This window comes from Penicillium hispanicum (assembly GCF_028827665.1).
Source record: "Penicillium hispanicum strain IBT 35686 chromosome Unknown utg000001l_segment0_segment0, whole genome shotgun sequence".
Lineage (NCBI taxonomy): Eukaryota > Fungi > Ascomycota > Eurotiomycetes > Eurotiales > Aspergillaceae > Penicillium > Penicillium hispanicum.
Genome location: NW_026623193.1, coordinates 1,028,889 through 1,047,293, shown reverse-complemented (window position 1 = coordinate 1,047,293; position 18,405 = coordinate 1,028,889). Strand labels below are relative to the sequence as shown.

At 54.8% G+C, this 18,405-nt stretch overlaps 6 protein-coding genes across 6 annotated transcripts; 4 read left to right on the top strand and 2 right to left on the bottom strand.

The window, feature by feature from the left end:
* Positions 1-458: 458 nt before the first annotated feature.
* On the top strand, positions 459-2,325 carry N7459_000421 (pepsin-like aspartic protease; the record flags this gene model as incomplete). The annotated part of the gene is made up of 4 exons (XM_056939606.1): positions 459-677; positions 735-775; positions 834-1,845; positions 2,047-2,325. The coding sequence occupies 4 exons, from the start codon at positions 459-461 to the stop codon at positions 2,323-2,325; spliced, it is 1,551 nt and encodes a 516-aa protein (XP_056803886.1).
* Positions 2,326-2,566: 241 nt separating this feature from the next.
* N7459_000420 (GH92 family glycosyl hydrolase) lies at positions 2,567-6,702 on the top strand (the record flags this gene model as incomplete). The annotated part of the gene is made up of 11 exons (XM_056939605.1): positions 2,567-2,962; positions 3,020-3,166; positions 3,223-3,343; positions 3,395-3,910; positions 3,968-4,058; positions 4,112-4,653; positions 4,716-4,804; positions 4,867-4,937; positions 4,997-5,080; positions 5,142-5,478; positions 6,139-6,702. The coding sequence occupies 11 exons, from the start codon at positions 2,567-2,569 to the stop codon at positions 6,700-6,702; spliced, it is 2,958 nt and encodes a 985-aa protein (XP_056803885.1).
* A 2,979-nt stretch (positions 6,703-9,681) lies between these two features.
* On the top strand, positions 9,682-10,852 carry N7459_000419 (glycoside hydrolase family 16 protein; the record flags this gene model as incomplete). Its single annotated transcript, XM_056939604.1, has 2 exons — positions 9,682-10,484; positions 10,555-10,852. 2 exons carry the CDS (start codon positions 9,682-9,684, stop codon positions 10,850-10,852), a joined length of 1,101 nt encoding a protein of 366 aa, XP_056803884.1.
* Positions 10,853-12,171: 1,319 nt separating this feature from the next.
* N7459_000418 (bifunctional cytochrome P450/NADPH--P450 reductase) lies at positions 12,172-15,786 on the top strand (the record flags this gene model as incomplete). The annotated part of the gene is made up of 5 exons (XM_056939603.1): positions 12,172-12,292; positions 12,360-12,605; positions 12,690-13,130; positions 13,186-14,172; positions 14,225-15,786. 5 exons carry the CDS (start codon positions 12,172-12,174, stop codon positions 15,784-15,786), a joined length of 3,357 nt encoding a protein of 1,118 aa, XP_056803883.1.
* A 372-nt stretch (positions 15,787-16,158) lies between these two features.
* On the bottom strand, positions 16,159-16,998 carry N7459_000417 (putative C6 transcription factor; the record flags this gene model as incomplete). Its single annotated transcript, XM_056939602.1, is given in 2 exon segments — positions 16,159-16,196; positions 16,215-16,998. 2 exon segments carry the CDS (start codon positions 16,996-16,998, stop codon positions 16,159-16,161), a joined length of 822 nt encoding a protein of 273 aa, XP_056803882.1.
* Positions 16,999-17,032: 34 nt separating this feature from the next.
* On the bottom strand, positions 17,033-17,476 carry N7459_000416 (fungal specific transcription factor domain-containing protein; the record flags this gene model as incomplete). Its single annotated transcript, XM_056939601.1, has 2 exons — positions 17,033-17,408; positions 17,460-17,476. The coding sequence occupies 2 exons, from the start codon at positions 17,474-17,476 to the stop codon at positions 17,033-17,035; spliced, it is 393 nt and encodes a 130-aa protein (XP_056803881.1).
* Positions 17,477-18,405: the final 929 nt, after the last annotated feature.

The window sequence follows — 18,405 nt, the reverse complement described above, 5'->3', positions numbered from 1 at the left end:
ATGCAGATTGAACACTGATGCGACTCATCTATATCCCCGTTTATCCGGCGTCGTTTTTACGCGCAGCGCCCCCACCCAGCTGCTAGACTAGCCAACCATCCATCAACATCCGTTCTGCGGACTGGCGCGCGTATATTCTACTCCTGGCCCTCTGAGCCAAGTGGGCCCTGATCCAGTCAGACGCATCTCAGTCCCAGGGCACGCGAACAATGATTACTATTCTTTTGCCCGAGAGGCGCTACATGTCGTCATAACACCGCAGGCCTCGAGCATGATGGTGATCCACCACTAGATGACTTGGATTCTGCGGGCCGAAGTCATAATAGAATACAGGCGCAGCTAGGTAACAGCCATCTGTACCCGAATCCACTAACGAGTACATATATGCCGGCGCTCTCACGATCACTTACTTTCCTTCTCTGGCTATCCACTCGACGGCTGGATTCTGTATTGACAACATGAAGCTCCAAAATTTATGGGTTCTCGGCACTTTCCTGCTACCATTGGCCCCCATTATTGAGGCATCGTCGCCTGCCCAGAAATTCCCTCGAGTGATCAAGCTGGAAGGCCGAGCTGCAAAGCGGATTCGACCAGCGAGGATCAGCAAAAACTCAACCACGCATAGCGAGGTGGTGAATGTCCCACTCACTGATTGGTTTACCCACACCGATCTCCAGGTATGGATGCAAGCGCGATGCGTTAACACTTCAATGACTGACGGAGGAAATTGGTAGTGGTACAGCACCATCCAAGTGGGCACTCCACCTCAGACCTTGTAAGCCCTCTCCGTGTCCAAGGTATCGGGATTTCCTCTGACCTTCAGCGCAATGAAGTACTGTCATGTACGATACCGGCTCTACGGCTCTGGTTCTGCCAGCAAAGGACTGCACTACATGTGGCCACCATGCTCGCTTTGATACCAGCAAGTCTCGCTCATTCTCCTCGCTGCCCGGAGAAGAGGTGGTGCGGCAATTCAGCACAGGAGCAACAACCATCCCGATAGCAACGTCGGAAACCGCCAACTGCAGTGTCGTCACCGACACCGTGGCCTTGGAGGGTCTAGAGGCCTCACGCCAGATGTTTGCACTCTGCCACCAATACCCTCAAGCTTTCGAGGACGTGCCCATGGATGGCATCCTCGGTATGGGCGTCGCGCCGCTGTCCAACGACTCCATTCTTCCAACCTTCTGGTCCTGGTACTACAGTGGTCTGTTACCGGAGCCTGTCTTCTCTTTCTACATGATCCCTAGCTCTACGAAGGGGGCGGAAGTCACACTAGGAGGCATCGACCACTCCAAGTACACGGGGCCGATCACCTCCGTCGGTTTGAATAAAGAGATCAGCGCCCTCTCCGAAGCGTTCGTCATGGACCTGCAGACCCTCTACATCAACGGCAAGCAAGCCCTCACTCGTGGCAACTATACGACTGGCATTGTCGGTGGTAAGACGGCACCATTCCGCGCTGGTCTTTCTGCTCTGGATACCGGCACTGCATTCCTCCAGGCACCGGATCAGCAGTCCGCGGCCGATATCTACAGACAAATCTCCCCACGGATCAAGCAGATCGATGCAGCCGGCGCGTGGGGCGCGCCATGCTCTGTCCTAGACGCTGTTGCGCCCGTATTGACATTCACTGTTGGCCGTGAGAGCCAGTCGTTCAACCTCACTCTGCCACGAAGCCTCTTTAACCTGGGCGAGTATCCTGGAAAGCCCGGTGTCTGCCAAGCTGCTTTCAACAATCCTGTTGAGCCTATCCAGGATCCCGCCGGGAATCGGCCGGTTTGGCTACTAGGGTCGCCGCTCCTGAAGGCTTATTATACCGTCTGGGATGGCCTGAATTTAGAGGTTGGTTTTGCAAAGTCGGTATCGAGGCTGGCGCATCTTGGAAGGTAGTTGGACATGATGCAGTCTTCTCCACCTCGACTCCTGTTTGTAGTTTCTTTGGATGTTATATCGTGTCATCATAGTACGGGATCGTGGATGATAGCAATAGACCTGGAACTCACATAATTAGTGTGTGCATTAGTTGGCCCGACTATGCTCTAGCCCTCGCCGGCCTTGGATATTCCCAAGGGTGTTGAGGATGATTACCGCACTTTATTCCTTGCCGCACTGGTCATCAAGCAAGTTTCCACCAAGCCCACATTGCGACTCGTTCCAATCTCCAACGTTCTCAGCGACTCCAATGTTCCCATGGATGTAACACTGATCCGGCATTCTCGCCGATCATCCATGCCTCAGCGCCCACGAGCCCCGCGGCACACTCGTCCGTCCCCGGGCAGAGCCAGTCGCAGCCGCGATCTCCATGTCATGGATGCGCATTGATGCGGGGTTGGGCGTGGAGAAGCATCACCAAATGGCATGGCGATGCCAATCCCAATCTTCTGCTGCGTTCTAGAGGGTTACACCGCTCCAGGGAATAACCGATCTCCCTCACGCTCTGGAATGTATAAATGGGAGAGCAAGCGCGTCGCAACCACTTCTGCTCCCAAGTTCACCTCGAGCGAATAGCACTGCATAGACGCTACGTGAAACCCGGCCTCGCAATTTCTACGTCCTTCCTACCATGCTCTGGCATCCACGGCCAGCCCCCGCGCTGGGAGTAGCCGCCCTGCTCTCAGGCGCAGCGGCTGCGCAGGTCGACCTCTCACAGTATGTGAATGCGCTGATGGGCTCTGAGGGTCCTGACGCCGGCACTGGATACGGCGGAGGCGATATCTTCGTCGGCGGAGCGCGCCCCTTTGGCGTCGCGAAGGTGGGAATCGACTCGACGGCCGCGAATTGGAGTACTGCTGTGCTGAATGGAGGCTGGACGCCCGACGGCAATGTCACCGGCGTTAGCATGATGCATGAGAGTGGAACGGGAGGTTCGCCCAAGTATGGGTTGATCTCGCAGATGCCCTTGACCTCCGTCGACGCGCCGGTCAATCTGCTGGATAACCTGACTTATAGCCAGCCGCGCGTGGGTACTCGGATATCCTTTAATGACTGCAGATGCTGAATTGGACCGCGCATGTAGGTTGGCCAAGACGTGGCTCAAGTGGGTTACTTCAGGACGCAACTCCAGAGTGGCGTCACTGTCGAGCTGTCTGCGTCGCGCCACGCTGGTATTATGGAATACTCGTTTGCGAAGGGCGAGAAGCATGTTCTTGTCGATGTGTCGCATGTGCGTATACTGTCACTATTGACTCCCAGATCGGGTCTCGCTGATCAACTCTCTAGTTCTTGCCTGGGTCCCCCGGTGATCCAAATGGACAGCTCTTTGCTGGTGGAGAGATCCAGATCGAAGATGATGGCAAAGCGTATAGTGGACATGGAACCTATGTCGGGGGATGGAACAATGGTAAGTTCGCCAGCGCTGCTCCAAAGGACCATGCGCCGACCTGAGAACCAGGTGCACCATTCACCGTCTACTTCTACGGCGAATTCTCCGAGCGCCCAGATCGGGCGCAGACATTTTCTGGTGCCAACACAGATCCCATGCCTCGATATCAGAATCTTGCCAATGGGGGCATGAGCCAACCAAGTTATGGCAATCAGACTACCAAAGTGACATCAGGGCCAATGAGCAACCGTATTGGCATTCTCCTAAGTTGGAACGATGGTCCTGCTTCCCATCTTACCTCCCGCGTGGGCATCTCGTCCATCTCCACAGAACGCGCTGGCTCGTACATCCAGAGGGAAATCCCGTCGTGGAAGCTCAACGACACGATAGCCGATGCGGTCAAGGAGTGGAACAAGGACGTCTTCAGCAAGGTCCAGGTGTCGCTAGACGACTCCGCCAACATGACCAATGTGAGGCTGCTGTATAGTTCGCTATACTTCATTCACCTGATGCCATCTGACCGAACCGGGGAAAATCCGCTGTGGGACTCGGGCGAACCGTTCTGGGACGATTTCTACACCATGTGTGAGCATAAGCATAGCTGTTCAGCATCTCAACGATAGACACTCACGGCCAGTCTAGGGGATATCTTCCGCTGCACCGTCAGCTTCTACCACATCTTCCAGCCGGAGTACTACGAGTCTATGATCCGAGGCCTCATTGACATTTGGAGGTAAAGTCCGCTCCCTGACCCTTCTAAATGCAAACCTCAATGCTTCAACACAGATACCAAGGCTTCCTCCCAGATGGCCGCTCCGGCAACTGGAACGGCCTCGTTCAGGGCGGCTCCGACGCCGACAACGTGCTGGCAGACGCATACGTCAAGGGCCTGCGTGGAGCAATCAACTGGACTGATGGATACGCCGCCATGAAGAAAGATGCCGAGGTCACCCCGTACAACACCTTTGACCAGACCGACCTCACAGCCAGCACCAAAGAAGGCCGCGGCGCGCTTGACGACTGGAAAGAGCTCGGCTACGTCTCGCAGGACCACAACACACGCTGCATTTCCCGCACGGTCGAGTACAGTCTGAATGATTTTGCTATTAGCCAAGTCGCCCAGGGAGAGAGGCCGAGTGACCAGCAGAAGTATCTGAATCGTTCGGCAGGCTGGCAGAATATCTGGGATCCGAACGTGAAAAGCTTGAACTTCTCGGGATTCTTGGCTCCGCGGTTCGCGAATGGGTCATTCAATACGTCCGGGTATGATCCGCTTTATTGCTATGGATGTGAGTGGTCTTCGTATACATACGAGGGTATTCCCTGGGGTAAGTGGATGCCAAAAGCTCCACGTTGAAGAGCGATGGCCATGTTGACAAGGGTGGGATAGAATACTCCTTCGTGGTGCCGCATGATCTCGAGACACTCATCAAGTTGATGGGTGGCTCGGACACGTTCGAGTCTCGCTTGGATCTGATGGTAAGCAATGTGCCGTGGATATTGCGAGTATCAGACATGATAGCTCACCTGGGGTTCTTTAGTTCAAACCCAACACCTCGGTTCAGAACCTGGGTGCCAATGGCGCGGGAATCACGACGTTGATCAACATTGGGTATGTCCTCGAGCTCGTGCATCCTGAGACGTACTTCTTGCTCATGCAAGTCCTGTTAGCAACGAGCCTGACTTTGCGACGCCCTATCTATACAACTATATCAACAAGCAGCACAAAAGTGTGATGCAGTCCCGCAGCCTCGGGTATCAGTAGTATGTTTCCCGTCATGCGATTAGCAGACAGGAAATCTAATCGTTCGGACAGCTTCAAGGACGCCGCGTACGGCGTGCCCGGCAACAGCGATGCCGGAGCGATGAACTCCTGGCTCCTCTGGCAGATGCTCGGCATCTACCCGATTGTCACGCAGCCTGTGTATCTAATCTCGTCCCCCTGGTTCCCGGATCTGAACATGACCATCAACGGGAACCAGACGCTCCGCATCTCCGCGACTGGACTCGACGAGGGCTACTATGTACAGAGCTTGAAGATCAACGGGAAGCACTGGACGAAGAACTGGTTCGAGCACGACGACGTGATGAAGAACGGCGGGTCCATTGAGTTCGAGCTCGGCAAGGAGGCCAGAGTGTGGGAGACGGGCGAGGTGCCACCATCCCCAGGACATGTGGAGTTGAGTTGAAAGCAGCGCGCGTGGGAATGTTGGCATTGGACTTGGGTGAGCCAGTGGAGAGCGTTGTATAGTGGCAGCCCGCTACCATTGCAATCGCAATCGCAACCGCAATCCAAGGTAGCCGGTGGATGACTCGACTCCAGCTTAATCGGGGCTCTGTGTCCTGCTCTTTGATTGTAAAAGCTGTGTGACATCTGCATTGCATGACTGCATGATGCGGCAGGTGGGCTGCTTTGTTGCTTTGTTCCTACATGGACACGATCTCCGTCGCGACTTCCGGGGATGCCGGATTGCTTGACGCCTGTGATAAACCCTGGTCCACGACCAATAGAACCGTGCAATTCACCACGGATGCGAGAAGGTGCCCGGTTTGTGTCGCGGGCTGAGGACGATCGCTGCTCTTCCAGGCCGCCAAGCCCGACGTTCCCTTGACGTCAGCGCGGGATAAGAAGAGGAGGTTGGGGGAAGCAGTGAGAAGGGTGTGCCGTGTGTGAGCGGGATGGTTTAAGTGGCGAGGCTGTTAGTCTATTGCGACTTTTCCTCGAGCTCTTCCTCTCTTTGTCGGTCTCGTTAGCTGGCAGATTCTCACATTTCGTGGGTTATACTTACAGAACTGAGATCTTCTGGCTGCAGAGCCCCACCATCTACGATCTATACTACTCTCCCTCTGAACGAAACTGCAGGCAGCCAATTCTCCCACAAAAGCTCGCAACTATAGCTCGAGGTGCATGCACGGTCAATGGTAAGCGCACCATCGTTCCATGGCGCAATGGATCACGGCCCGACGGTGTCGAACCACGGCTCCAACGTCCAACCTCCCATGCCATCGCTGAGCTGACATTCACGATTGCTCCTGCCCAGGCGCCCACCAATCCACTCCTCGCCGCCCGTACATCTGGGGATAACAGCGGATGCCCAAGCACGATCTCAGGCGGCGGGATCGCGGGCATAGTCATCGGCTCGATTGCCGGCACACTGCTGATCCTCTGGCTGTGGCGCATCTTCCGGCTTCCCGGTGCGTGGAGTGGCGGCGGCGAGCCAGACGTTGGCTATCGTCCTCCGATCACTCGATCGCGAGGCCGGAGAAGACGACGCAGCCGTGGGTCGTCATATGTCGACTACGTCGAGAAGCCAGTGAGCAGTTCTCGGCGGTATCGGGATGACGTGCGACGCCCGGCAAAGGTGTATCTCTCTTGAGGTGGGATTGGTGATTGGCACAGGGCTTCAACCTGGGTTGTAATGATGGACTTGGGTGAGAATCTGGGTCGATGGGCGCGGTGTTTGATTTTTGGCAGCACTGGCTTGGGAATCTTGGAGGGGGGGTTGGAAATGGCGATTGGTTTGGGGCTCACGGATGGCATGACTTTACGCTGTTTGACGACGCCATACTTGATGAATAAACGACCTTTTACTTCTGATTAGCTTTTTGGTTTTCTTCATCTTGGAATCATTCATTACGGGTAAATATGCCAATTTATGGATACAGAGTGCTGTGCTGCTTCGTATTACTTTCCAAGCCACGGGCGGTCCAAGATATCAGTTGGACTGGTTGAGCATCAATATTCAATTACCTATGTAGCTTTTTTATGGGTTTTTTGGACCAGGCACTAGTCATTCTTTACAACGCAGGATATATATATATATATAAATCCCACTAGTAGAAGTAAGTGCTTATCCTATCCTAGACAGATAAACATTGCCCAGCCATAAGTAATCCTAACGGGGAAAGGAGCAAAACTCATCAAGTAAAAATAGCCAAAGCAGCACTTAAATTAACTCATCGTCAGAAAACGTGGTCAACAGGAGAAAATCAAAAAAAGAATTCGTCACCTGCAGGATTCGAACCTACGCTCACGAATGAACGCCCTTGCGGAATAGCAGGGGCGCGCCTTAACCACTCGGCCAAAGTGACTATTTGTTGACTAATACTGCCACTATTAGATATATTATGGCTCTGGCCCATGTACAAATCAGGCATTAGACAGATTGTAGGACCAACCATACGACTATGGAATAGCGTAGGAGGAATAATCTCTCAACCCAGGCAGAATATGCTATACCTAATTTATAGAGATTTATTACTATAGTATCTCTTTCTTTGGTTGTGGTAATCTAAAGTAAAAATCAGAAAACATGAAGACAAAAAAAAAGATACTTCGTCACCTGCAGGATTCGAACCTACGCTCACGAATGAACGCCCTTACGGAATAGCAGGGGCGCGCCTTAACCACTCGGCCAAAGTGACAACTTGTTAGGACTTACACAGCTGTGTCTATATCTCAATGTAAGCCTGGCAGCTACCGTGGTGATTAGGTATCTTAACTATAGAATTTCCTAGGTTGGATTCTGAAGTGATTTCACCCATATGATACCCTGAACTCCCGAACAATGACCTATCCAAGGCAATGAAGAGCACCTGAGTTCCTCTGTAGGCCAGAAGATGCAGGTTTGCATGAGCGACTCAATGTGAGGGGCTAATACCAGGGCAAACTCATGCAAGTCATAGTTGGATCTATTCCAAAAGACTGATAAGACCAATCAGCTCTGGAAATTTACAACGCACTGATCCAACTGATTAAGCAATGATGAATCCTTCCAAGATTGCAACATACATACAACAGATATCGGGAATCTCACTCAAGCCTACCTAGGTAAGTCTACATCCTAACTGGCTTCCGCAGGACACGTCGGACAGGTGGGACAAACAGGGTTTTACTCGAGTGACCCGATTGCTGATCCAACAATTCCAGTCGTGGAGCGATTCGATTTGGAATGATCTGGGATAATCCTTTCTTCCACATCCACTCCACAGGCGGTCTCAGGACTGGTGCCACGCCGCAAAGCTTCGCCCCGACCGGCCACTTGCCATGGACGAATCGCCACAATAGCTGGACGCCTCTGGAGGAGCTAGCACCGGTCGCTAGGATTTTTTGTGGAAGGTGTCGCTATATATACACATTAGTTCCCAACTCCCAATTTCCCGGGGGAGCAGGGTAAAACCCATGGGAACCGGGATCCATAAGACGACCCACTCCGGCTGACTTAGGCTTTCTGCTGGTTCGATGATTGGTGGCTGGGAATCCACCGGGTCTGTTGGGGAACCGGTTCTGCAGAAGAGGGTCTGCGAGGCCAGAAATAGCAGTGAGAAAAGGGGGATAAGACATGATTTATTCTTATCGTTATTGCCTATAATCCTCATCATTTCAACAAGGTGGGGGCTTCGTCTAGTGAGATGCATGTATCCCTTTGTACTTGTGCGGACACTTGTGCTGTGTCCAGTATAGAGGGTGATAGTCGGGCCAATTTTAAGGCAAGACTTGGCTTCTGACCCTGGGGTGGCAGGGAGTGATCGGCATAGTTCCTGGACATGGTCTAGATAGATATGTTTGGTGATATTCTACAGTAGTACATGTATGTACATACATATGGTGTAACTTTACGTACTAGAGGGAGGTCGGATAGTATGTACAACACCGGATCTGTCCTAAACCAACGAAATAGGACCATTACGGGAGGAAAAGGAAGCAGGAGGGGCAGTACTCAGCAGAAAGCAGGAAAGTCTCACAGCCATTTGCCGGGCTTATCGAAGACCCCCATGAGCAGCCAATCACTGGCGAATCAGCCCGGGCATCCACGCCCAAAGCCGCCTAGCGCCAGGCACGAGGCCGCCTAGCGCAGGCCCAATGCAGCTAGTGAGCTGCAGCTACCCTGCGCGCTAGACAAGGCTAGGATTAGTGGCGCCCGAGTCACCATCACACTTCCCCTTACTCGGTGCTCAGTTGAGCATCTCGGACCTGACTGAGTGTGACCCTACTGCTCCAAGGAGCGCGCTAGACTAGCATGGCGCGCATCCACTTGGGCGTGGCGTTCTGCCCAGGAGTTACCTGACTCCCTGACTCCCCAAGTCCGTTCTTCGGTCTTCTCGTTCTCTCTTCCACATCTTCTCGGTCCTTGCGCTGCTGGTGGCCTTCCACCTTCCGATCTTTTCACCGTGCGTCTCGCTCGCACTTCCACTCTTTGAGTACAAGCATCAGCTATCGAGACTTGATCTCGTGTCCGTTCTTTGTGTCCGCGTGGACCTCTAGCAGTCAGCAGCCAGCTTCTTTAGGGCCGACAATTTGATCATTTGGGAGATTGTGTGATCTCGATCCGACTACTGCCATTTTCTATTTCGCCATGAGGCACTTCCTCACCGTCGCCGCACTGGCGGCCCTGACCGGCTATGCCGTCGCCCAGACCTCGACCAACTGCAACCCTCTCGACAAGTCCTGCCCGGCCGATCCGGCCCTCGGCGCCGAACACACTTGGTACTTGAACGAGACCCTCGATTCCACCGTCTGGAACATGAGCACCGGCTCCGTCGACTATACCTCCGATGGTGCCAAGTTTACCGTCTCCAAGGAAGGCGAGTCCACGCTGCTCCAGTCCAACTTCTACATCTTCTTCGGCGTGGTCGAATCTCACGTCAAGATGGCCAAGGGCGGGGGAATGGTCAGCAGTGTGGTGCTCGAGTCGGACGACTTGGATGAGATTGACTGGGAATGGGTTGGATATAATACAAGTGCTGTGCAGACCAACTTCTTCGGCAAGGGCAATACGACCGCGTACGACCGTGGCACCATCAACTCGGTCGCTAACGCCGACACTGAATTTCACAACTACACGACGTACTGGGACCAGGACAAGCTGCAGTGGTGGATCGATGGCAACCTTATCCGCACGCTGAACTATAACGATTCTCTGGCCCTCCACGGCAAGAATTACCCGCAGACACCCTGCCAGGTCAAGCTTAGTCTCTGGCCTGCCGGCCAGAAGAGTGCTGCCACTGGTACTATTGAGTGGGCCGGCGGTCTGGTCGACTACTCGAAGGGCCCCTTCACCATGACCGTCCAGAAACTCAGAATCAAGGACTTCCACACCGGAAAGGAGTATACCTACGGTGACAAGACGGGTGATTGGCAGAGCATCCAGGTGGCCTCGTGAGTATCCTGCTTGAACATGAGACGAGATGCATCCCCTCAAATGACATTGCTGACACCCCGCTCCCAGTGGCAACTCGACCGTCCAGACAGAGCTGAACAAACCGCCCAAGAAATCACTTTCTCAGAAATGGGCCGACTTGGGCAATGGCGCCCACGTTGGCATCTACGTCGGTTGTGCCGCAGCCGGCGTGCTCGCCATCGTTGGCACGGCTCTCTTCTGCCTGCGCCAGCGCCGGAAGGGTCGTCTCGAACACGCCCTGGACGATGCCCAGTACAACAACCAGCGAACGGAAATGAACAACTTCCAGAACGACTGGAAGCAGAGCGAGTGGAAGCACGGTGGCTACCAGCAGGTCAGCAACTAGAGAAATAATGTGATTCTCGAGCTGCTCCTCGCTCCGCTTTTTCCTTCTTGTTCTTCACGAACGGTTCTGCGAACCTGCTCTTTTTGCACCGTCCCGGTCTCTGAGACGCCGCCATGACTCTCTTAATAGCTGACGAGACCTTCCTGTCCGCTTCGTCCCCCTCACCACTGTTGGCGTCTGTGATGGCCGTGGGGACCCAGTTGATGACCATTTCCTCTCGCCTCGGCATCCTTCTCTCTCCCTCTGTTGCTCACCTTTTCCGCCCGCTCGGTTGCAGGTGGAATATTCTTTCTGTCGATATCCCTCTTCTCCGGTCCTTTCCTTCATTTCTCGGTTTCAACCCATCGGCGTTGTAAAGGCCTGCTGCTGCCATTGCCTGTTGTTTCTGTCCCGTGCCTCGGAAAACCACTCTTTGATACACGCATGATTTGTACATACTTCCACCAAGACATTGGTTTCTCCTAACCCCGCGCAAAAAATTAGTGTGCCTCGCTCTGTCCGCCAGCAGCTGCATACAGTAGCTACGGTATGCGCACAACAACACGGTCTGACACGCCGGGCTCTATCGAAGGGAAGGGATACCAGACCCTTACTTGGAGCGGGACCGGTCCGCATCTGCATTTTAAAATTAGACCACCGAGGTGTAAAGCTGGTGTTGGCCACCTGTGCGATGACCTCATATTCTGCTGTCTCGATGCGTCGGTGCGCACTGAATCAGCCGGTTGGCCTTATTGCAAGCGTCAGGCTTACTCTCCCCCTCGGCCCGATAGGAGTTCGTTTTGTCCGTGTCCGATGGACATCCTCGCCACAGGGATGCCATTTACCCCCCCATCGACGCGCCAACTAGAGTTGGCGAATTACCCAGAACCGGCCAACTTGGTGGACATCGCAGCGCGTCGCACGCGGTGATTGGCGCAGACCGGCCGAGGCTCTCAGCCGTGGAACCAGACATGAGGAGAACGGCCCTCGAAACCCGCGGTGAGACGCGGTGAGACGGAGGTGGGATTCGACTTGCTTTGTATCCTGAAGGCGGGGAAGTGCATCGAAGGCATATTGAACAGTCCAAATCGGGGAGAGAAGGCGGCGTTCGCGATCAACGCCTTGCTTGCGTCATTGCCGGTCGCGTTACGAGCCAGCTTTAACTTCAGATTCAGATTCCTTTGGCTGCGCGGTCCCCAGTGCCGAGCAGCATGTCATGTCGGAGTTGGGAACGCTGAATCTTCCGGGCCCCGCCATTTGCCCGCGCTTTGCTTTCCTTTAAATCGAGCCTGGTGCATCCTCTGTCTGGTAGATTGTGTGAAGTGCATATCTTGCCTGCCATGAGCGCAACCAAACAGATCCCCATCCCGGGCCCCAAGGGAGTTCCACTCCTGGGCAACATCTACGACATCGAGTCTGAAGTCCCGCTGAACAGCATTGAGTTGCTGGCGGGCAATTATGGTGCGACATAGAGACCCTTCGTCGAGAGTATGATCAACCTGATCTAACACTGATCTACACATTCTAGGACCGATCTTCCGACTTACTACGTTTGGCCGCCCGCGAGTCTTTATCAGCACTCATGAACTCGTTGACGAGGTCTGCGATGAAGAGCGATTCACCAAGGAAGTGTCTGGTGGTCTACAGCAGATTCGCAACGGGACCCACGACGGTCTTTTCACCGCGAACTATCCTGGGGAGGAGAACTGGGCGATTGCACATCGCGTCCTTGTGCCCGCATTCGGGCCGTTGATGATTCGCGGCATGTTTGATGGTGAGTATTTTGATGCTCCCTGAGCACAGCCGTGACGTTAAGACTCCGGCTCTGTTAGTTCTGGTATCTAACATCTCCCTGCAGAGATGTATGATATTGGGAGTCAGCTTGTCATGAAATGGGCCCGACTAGGGCCCGACACCCCTATCACGGTGACAGACGACTTCACCCGATTGACCCTGGACACGATCGCCCTGTGTGCGATGGGCACCCGTTTCAACTCATTCTACCACGACGAGATGCATCCGTTCGTCGAGGCCATGCTCGGTCTGCTCTCCGGGTCTGGCACTCGGGCCCGTCGTCTTAGCTTGGTGAACAATCTGCCCACGAGCGACAACTCCAAATACTGGAGCGACATCGCCTATCTTCGGAAATTGTCGCAGGAGCTGGTCGATGCGCGGAAAAATCACCCCGAAGATAAGAAAGATCTCCTCAATGCGATGATCCTGGGTCGGGACTCGCAGACCGGCCAAGGTCTCACCGACGAGTCGATCGTGGATAATATGATCACGTTCTTGATTGCTGGTGAGCTGCAAGCTGGATTCTCTACGTTACGATCAAGCTAACGGAGCTGGTCCAGGTCATGAAACGACTTCCGGCATGTTGTCATTCCTCTTCTACTATCTCCTCAAAACGCCGTACGCGTACAAAAAGGCCCAGGAAGAAGTCGACCGGGTCATTGGCCGACGCAAGTTGACCGTGGAAGACATGTCCAAACTCCCGTATATCACCGCCGTCATGCGCGAGACCCTGCGCCTGAAACCGACCGCTCCTTTTTTTGCCGTGCACGCTCACCCATCAAAGAATCAGGAAGACCCGGTGACCCTGGGCGGCGGCAAGTATGTCCTCGAAAAGGGCGAGACTATTATTCTCGCGTTGAGCAAGATGCAACGGGACCCGAAAGTCTACGGCTCTGACGCAGATGAATTCAAGCCAGAGCGTATGCTGGATGAGAATTTCAACAAATTGCCCAAGAATGCATGGAAGCCCTTTGGCAACGGCATGCGCGGCTGCATTGGCCGCCCCTTCGCGTGGCAGGAGGCCCTGCTCGTGGTCGCCATCTTGCTGCAGAACTTTAATTTCCAGATGAATAACCCTAGCTATGACCTGCGGATCAAGCAGACGCTTACCATCAAGCCCAAGGACTTTCAGATCAGAGCGACGTTGCGCGAGGGACTCGATCCGGTCAAGCTGGGCTTCTTCCTGAGCGGCACGTCGGGTGGTCCGCAAGATGCGGGCGTTGCTGATCGTGAGAGGAAGCCGAAACCTGCGCCGGCCAGTGGCAAGTTGAAGCCCATGCACATCTTCTACGGGAGCAACACCGGCACTTGCGAGGCATTCGCCCGCAGACTCGCCGATGATGCCGTTGGGTATGGTTTCTCGGCTCAAACGAATTCCTTGGACTCGGCGACGCAAAGCATCCCCAAGAACGACCCTGTGGTGTTTATTACCGCTTCTTATGAGGGACAGCCACCGGATAACGCTGCTCACTTCTTTGAGTGGCTAAGCGGGCTCAAGGGAAGTAGTTTGGAAGGGGTTAATTACGCAGTCTTTGGCTGTGGTCACCGTGAGTATCATCTCTAATTTGGCCTTGCGAGCGTCACTCACCTATTATTTAGATGACTGGGCATCCACATTCCACCGTGTCCCCAAGGCTGTGAATGAGCTTGTTTTGGAGAACGGCGGAAGCCGACTCTGCGATATTGGTCTAGCCGATGCCGCCCACGCCGATATGTTCAGTGACTTCGATGGCTGGGGCGAGACAGGCTTCTGGCCAGCGATCACGGCCAAATTTGGCGGTAGCTCTGACCAGACAGCCAAGCCAAAGCAATCATTGCAAGTCGACGTCAGCTCGGGGGTGCGCGCATCCACACTCGGTCTTCAGCTGGAGGAAGGCTTCGTGATCGACAACCAGCTCCTGACGCACCCGGATGCCCCTACTAAGAGAATGGTGCGGTTCAAGCTGCCCTCCGAGATGACCTACAACTGCGGTGACTACCTGGCCGTGTTGCCCGTTAACCCGAGCACTGTCGTCCGTCGGGCGATTCGCCGATTCGATCTCCCTTGGGATGCGGTGGTGCACATCCAGAAGCCACCGAATGCTACCGCGCCTCCAACTATCCCACTCGCCACGCCGATCTCAGCCTTTGGGCTACTGTCGACCTATGTGGAGCTGTCGCAGCCTGCATCCAAGCGTGACATCAACGCTCTAGCAGAAGCTGCGACCGACGATGCCGAAGTGCAGGCCGAGCTGCGCTACCTAGCCTCCAGCCCGAGCCGATTCGCGACCGAGATCGTGCAGAAGCGCGTTAGTCCATTGGATCTGCTCATGCGCTACCCAGCTATCAGATTGTCTCTTGGCGAATTCCTCGCCATGCTGCCACCAATGCGGGTACGCCAGTACTCTATTTCCTCATCTCCATTGTCCGACCCATCTGAATGCTCCATTACCTTCTCCGTGATCAACGCCCCCGCGCTATCAGGGCTGCGTGAACCTGGCAACGACAGTGCAGAGCAATACCTCGGCGTCGCCTCTACCTATCTCTCCGAACTGCAACCTGGCGAGCGCGCCCACATAACCATCCGTCCCTCGAATACCGGCTTCAAGCCCCCCTCCGACCTGCAAACGCCAATGATCATGGCCTGCGCGGGCAGCGGCCTCGCTCCCTTCCGCGGGTTCGTCATGGACCGCGTTCAGAAGATTCGCGGCCGCCGCTCGTCCGGTGAGGCCGACCTACCTGACACGGACAAGCCTGCCAAGGCGGTCCTGTACGTCGGCTGCCGCACCAAGGGACAGGACGATATCCACGCCGCCGAGCTCGCCGAGTGGGCCTCCCAAGGCGCCGTCGAGGTCCGGTGGGCGTATAGTCGCCCGACAGACGGCACGCCCGGCCAGCACGTGCAGGACCTGATGCTCGAGGACCGCGAAAATCTAGTCAAGCTGTTCGAGCAAGGCGCGCGCATCTACGTCTGCGGCAGTACCGGCGTCGGCGGTGCCGTGCGCAATGCATGCAAGGAGATCTTCCTGGAACGGCGCCGCGAGATCCTTCGCACCGCACAGGAGACAGGCGAGGCTTTGGGTCCGGGCCTGGACCCGGATGAGGACGATGATGCGGCGGCTGAGCGGTTCTTTGACAAACTGCGGACGAAGGAGCGGTATGCGACGGATGTGTTTACGTAGCTGAGCGTGTATTTTCTTCTATGGGGGTTTGTGTCTTGCTTTTCTCTTGGTCCGCTCATGTGCTCTTTCTACCGAATTGAACGAGTCTCATTTCCTATGGTCTATCCCGACGTACTGCTTGCCCTGTATGGAATCCAGTCTCTTCTTTTCTTATCTCTAGCTTGGCTTTATGGGCTTACCTAGTAGCGGCGGCTAACATCGCCGTTTTAGCCTTCGTCATGCTGCAAGATTTCGGGGGCTATGGAATCATTCTCATGATAGTCCCCATCTACTCATTCCCTGGTAGCAGCTCCCTCGCCGGACCGTCTCTACATTGAGCTGCAAGGCGAATAATCAAATATTCTAGATGCAGAGGCTTCGGGACACGACGTATTAAACGTGAATCTTTTTGATGGGACAGTTGCCAGAATCTGAAAGAGAAAAGCTACCCCGGCTCTCCGCGCGAGCGGCCGAACTATCGTGCACCGGATTCGCAAACTCAACCAGAAAGCGAACCATCCACCGATCCAAGCAGAAGCTCGTATCTGCAGACTCCCTGCATGCCTTGTGGAAAGCCATGAGCCGCTCCATACACACATCCAGCGTCGACCAAAGACGGCAAAGGTGCGTCAGGATACAGAAGTTCTTCTCCAGACGCGCCCGCGCCAACGCACGGTGTGCATTGTCAGCTCCGAAGAGCAGACTGTGGATCTGCACGGTCGATGCAATCACCAAGACATGCCCGACCATGTTATACTTGACATCACACCCCGGCACAGTGTCCGAGGCGTAGACGATCTCACACAGGCTCGTGGCGTGGGACTTGCACTTGCTGGCATAGTTCCGCGCCAGCGGACTAGATCCGTGGGTGTCTTCGTGCAGGAACCGGTAGAACAGCATCTGTCCGAAATGATAGTACCCCAGGTAGATGGCCACGAAAATGCGGCCAAGGCCTTGAGCCGCGAAGGCCATCATGTTTGCGCGCGTGTCACGCATGCGGTCTGGCAGTTCTTCAACCCACGTGTTTAGTTGATCGGAGAGGGCGTTGACGTTGTTGATGAGAGATGGCGAGTCGAGCTCGGCTTCGGATGCCCGGATGTTGAACTCGTTGATTTGTTGTAGGATGCGGTTTAAGCGCACCATCTCTGCGAGAAGAGACGACTCTTTCTCCGGCCTGACGGGTGCACTGCATGGGGTATCGCGTGTCATGCCCAAGAATGCAGTCTCCTCCATCGGGAGAGGAACGTCGGGCTTAGGCACTAGAAGCCTAGGCAGTCTCACGCCGGTGGAGGACCAGACATCTATCATACAGAGTGACCACCAAACTGGGGTGAATCGTCAGCTGGAGAACCATAGCGTCGATATTCCGGAACGAACTGCGAATATGGACTTCTCGATGCACTCGGCTTGGGGCCTGAAGATTTGGGAGATCAAGCAGCTGCGCCACTCGGCAGGCAATGGCGTAGTAAATGTTCTCCGACGCAGAATTGCCGTTTGTGATGGCAATGGCGCCCAGTAACACGCAGGCTTGGATCGTTGTCACCGAGACGTTGTTCCAGTCCAATAGACGTTCGCATTCTTGGGCGTAGTCCTTCCCCCTTTCGCGCGGATCCGTGCCGGAGAAGGACGGATTCGATGAGAATCTGACCAAGCATGAAGTAAGTGATGTTCAGATACCATTCGAGGGCACTGACCTGGCTGAGAGGGCCATCATCCCATAGAGCACCACGGAGGGTGCTTGGCCTCGCGTCAGGTCTTCCATCAAACTCGGTGGGTGGAAGAGGCTGTGGAATTGATCATGGACATAGTCAAAGTATAGTTGAACGAGCTCTATACAGAGAGGCTGGGCTGGTAATGTACATTTCATTGGTGGGATTGGATGAGTGGCCCTCGATCTCTCCGCTCTGGATCTCGAGGGCAGGAAGGGCATTTCGACTCGTTCATCAGCGTGACTTGACGAGTCGCTGCTTGTGCATGGCAAGGCCCGACCAGCACAGTAACTGCATGGGAAGCCCGGCGTGCCGATCTCGCATTTCCGGCGGCGTGTACTATGAGCGATAGAAGGTTAAGACGCGGTGATCCATGGACTGCCATTCCGTGTCTCCTGCCTTACCGACATGCCGAGCAAGCAGTGGCCAGTCTCATCGTGTAGGTCTGGATGTCAAGCGCTGGACGGAGCGCAGAATGGAGGATGTAGCGAGCTCGATCGGTCCACCGCGGGGGATTGCCGGGGTTGATCTCGTATTCTCCTTTCCCATCTCCTCACCTCCCGACATTTCCACTGCATCCCACCTCCACTCCTTGGCATTGGGCTGCTCAGATGCCAGCAGCCCAATGAGACGCGTTCAAAACCGCCGCTAGCGCGTCGTTTCTCCAACTTTGATATTCTCCCCCGGACTCGCAGTTCGCTGTGACTGCAGGTTCCCCCGCGAGATGCAAGGCGGCCCAGCTGGATATTCGACAATGCACTGGAACCCAGCGATGTGATAGGCTGTTTATCGGTCGGCTGGTTGGGAGCCGGCTCGATGCGAGCTGCGACATTCCTTGTATAAAGGCACGCGAATCCCCAGGTTGGGAACCTGCTGTGTGTTAATTGCTTTTCTCAACTCGAGAGCAGCACTCGAATACCAGAATGGGTCG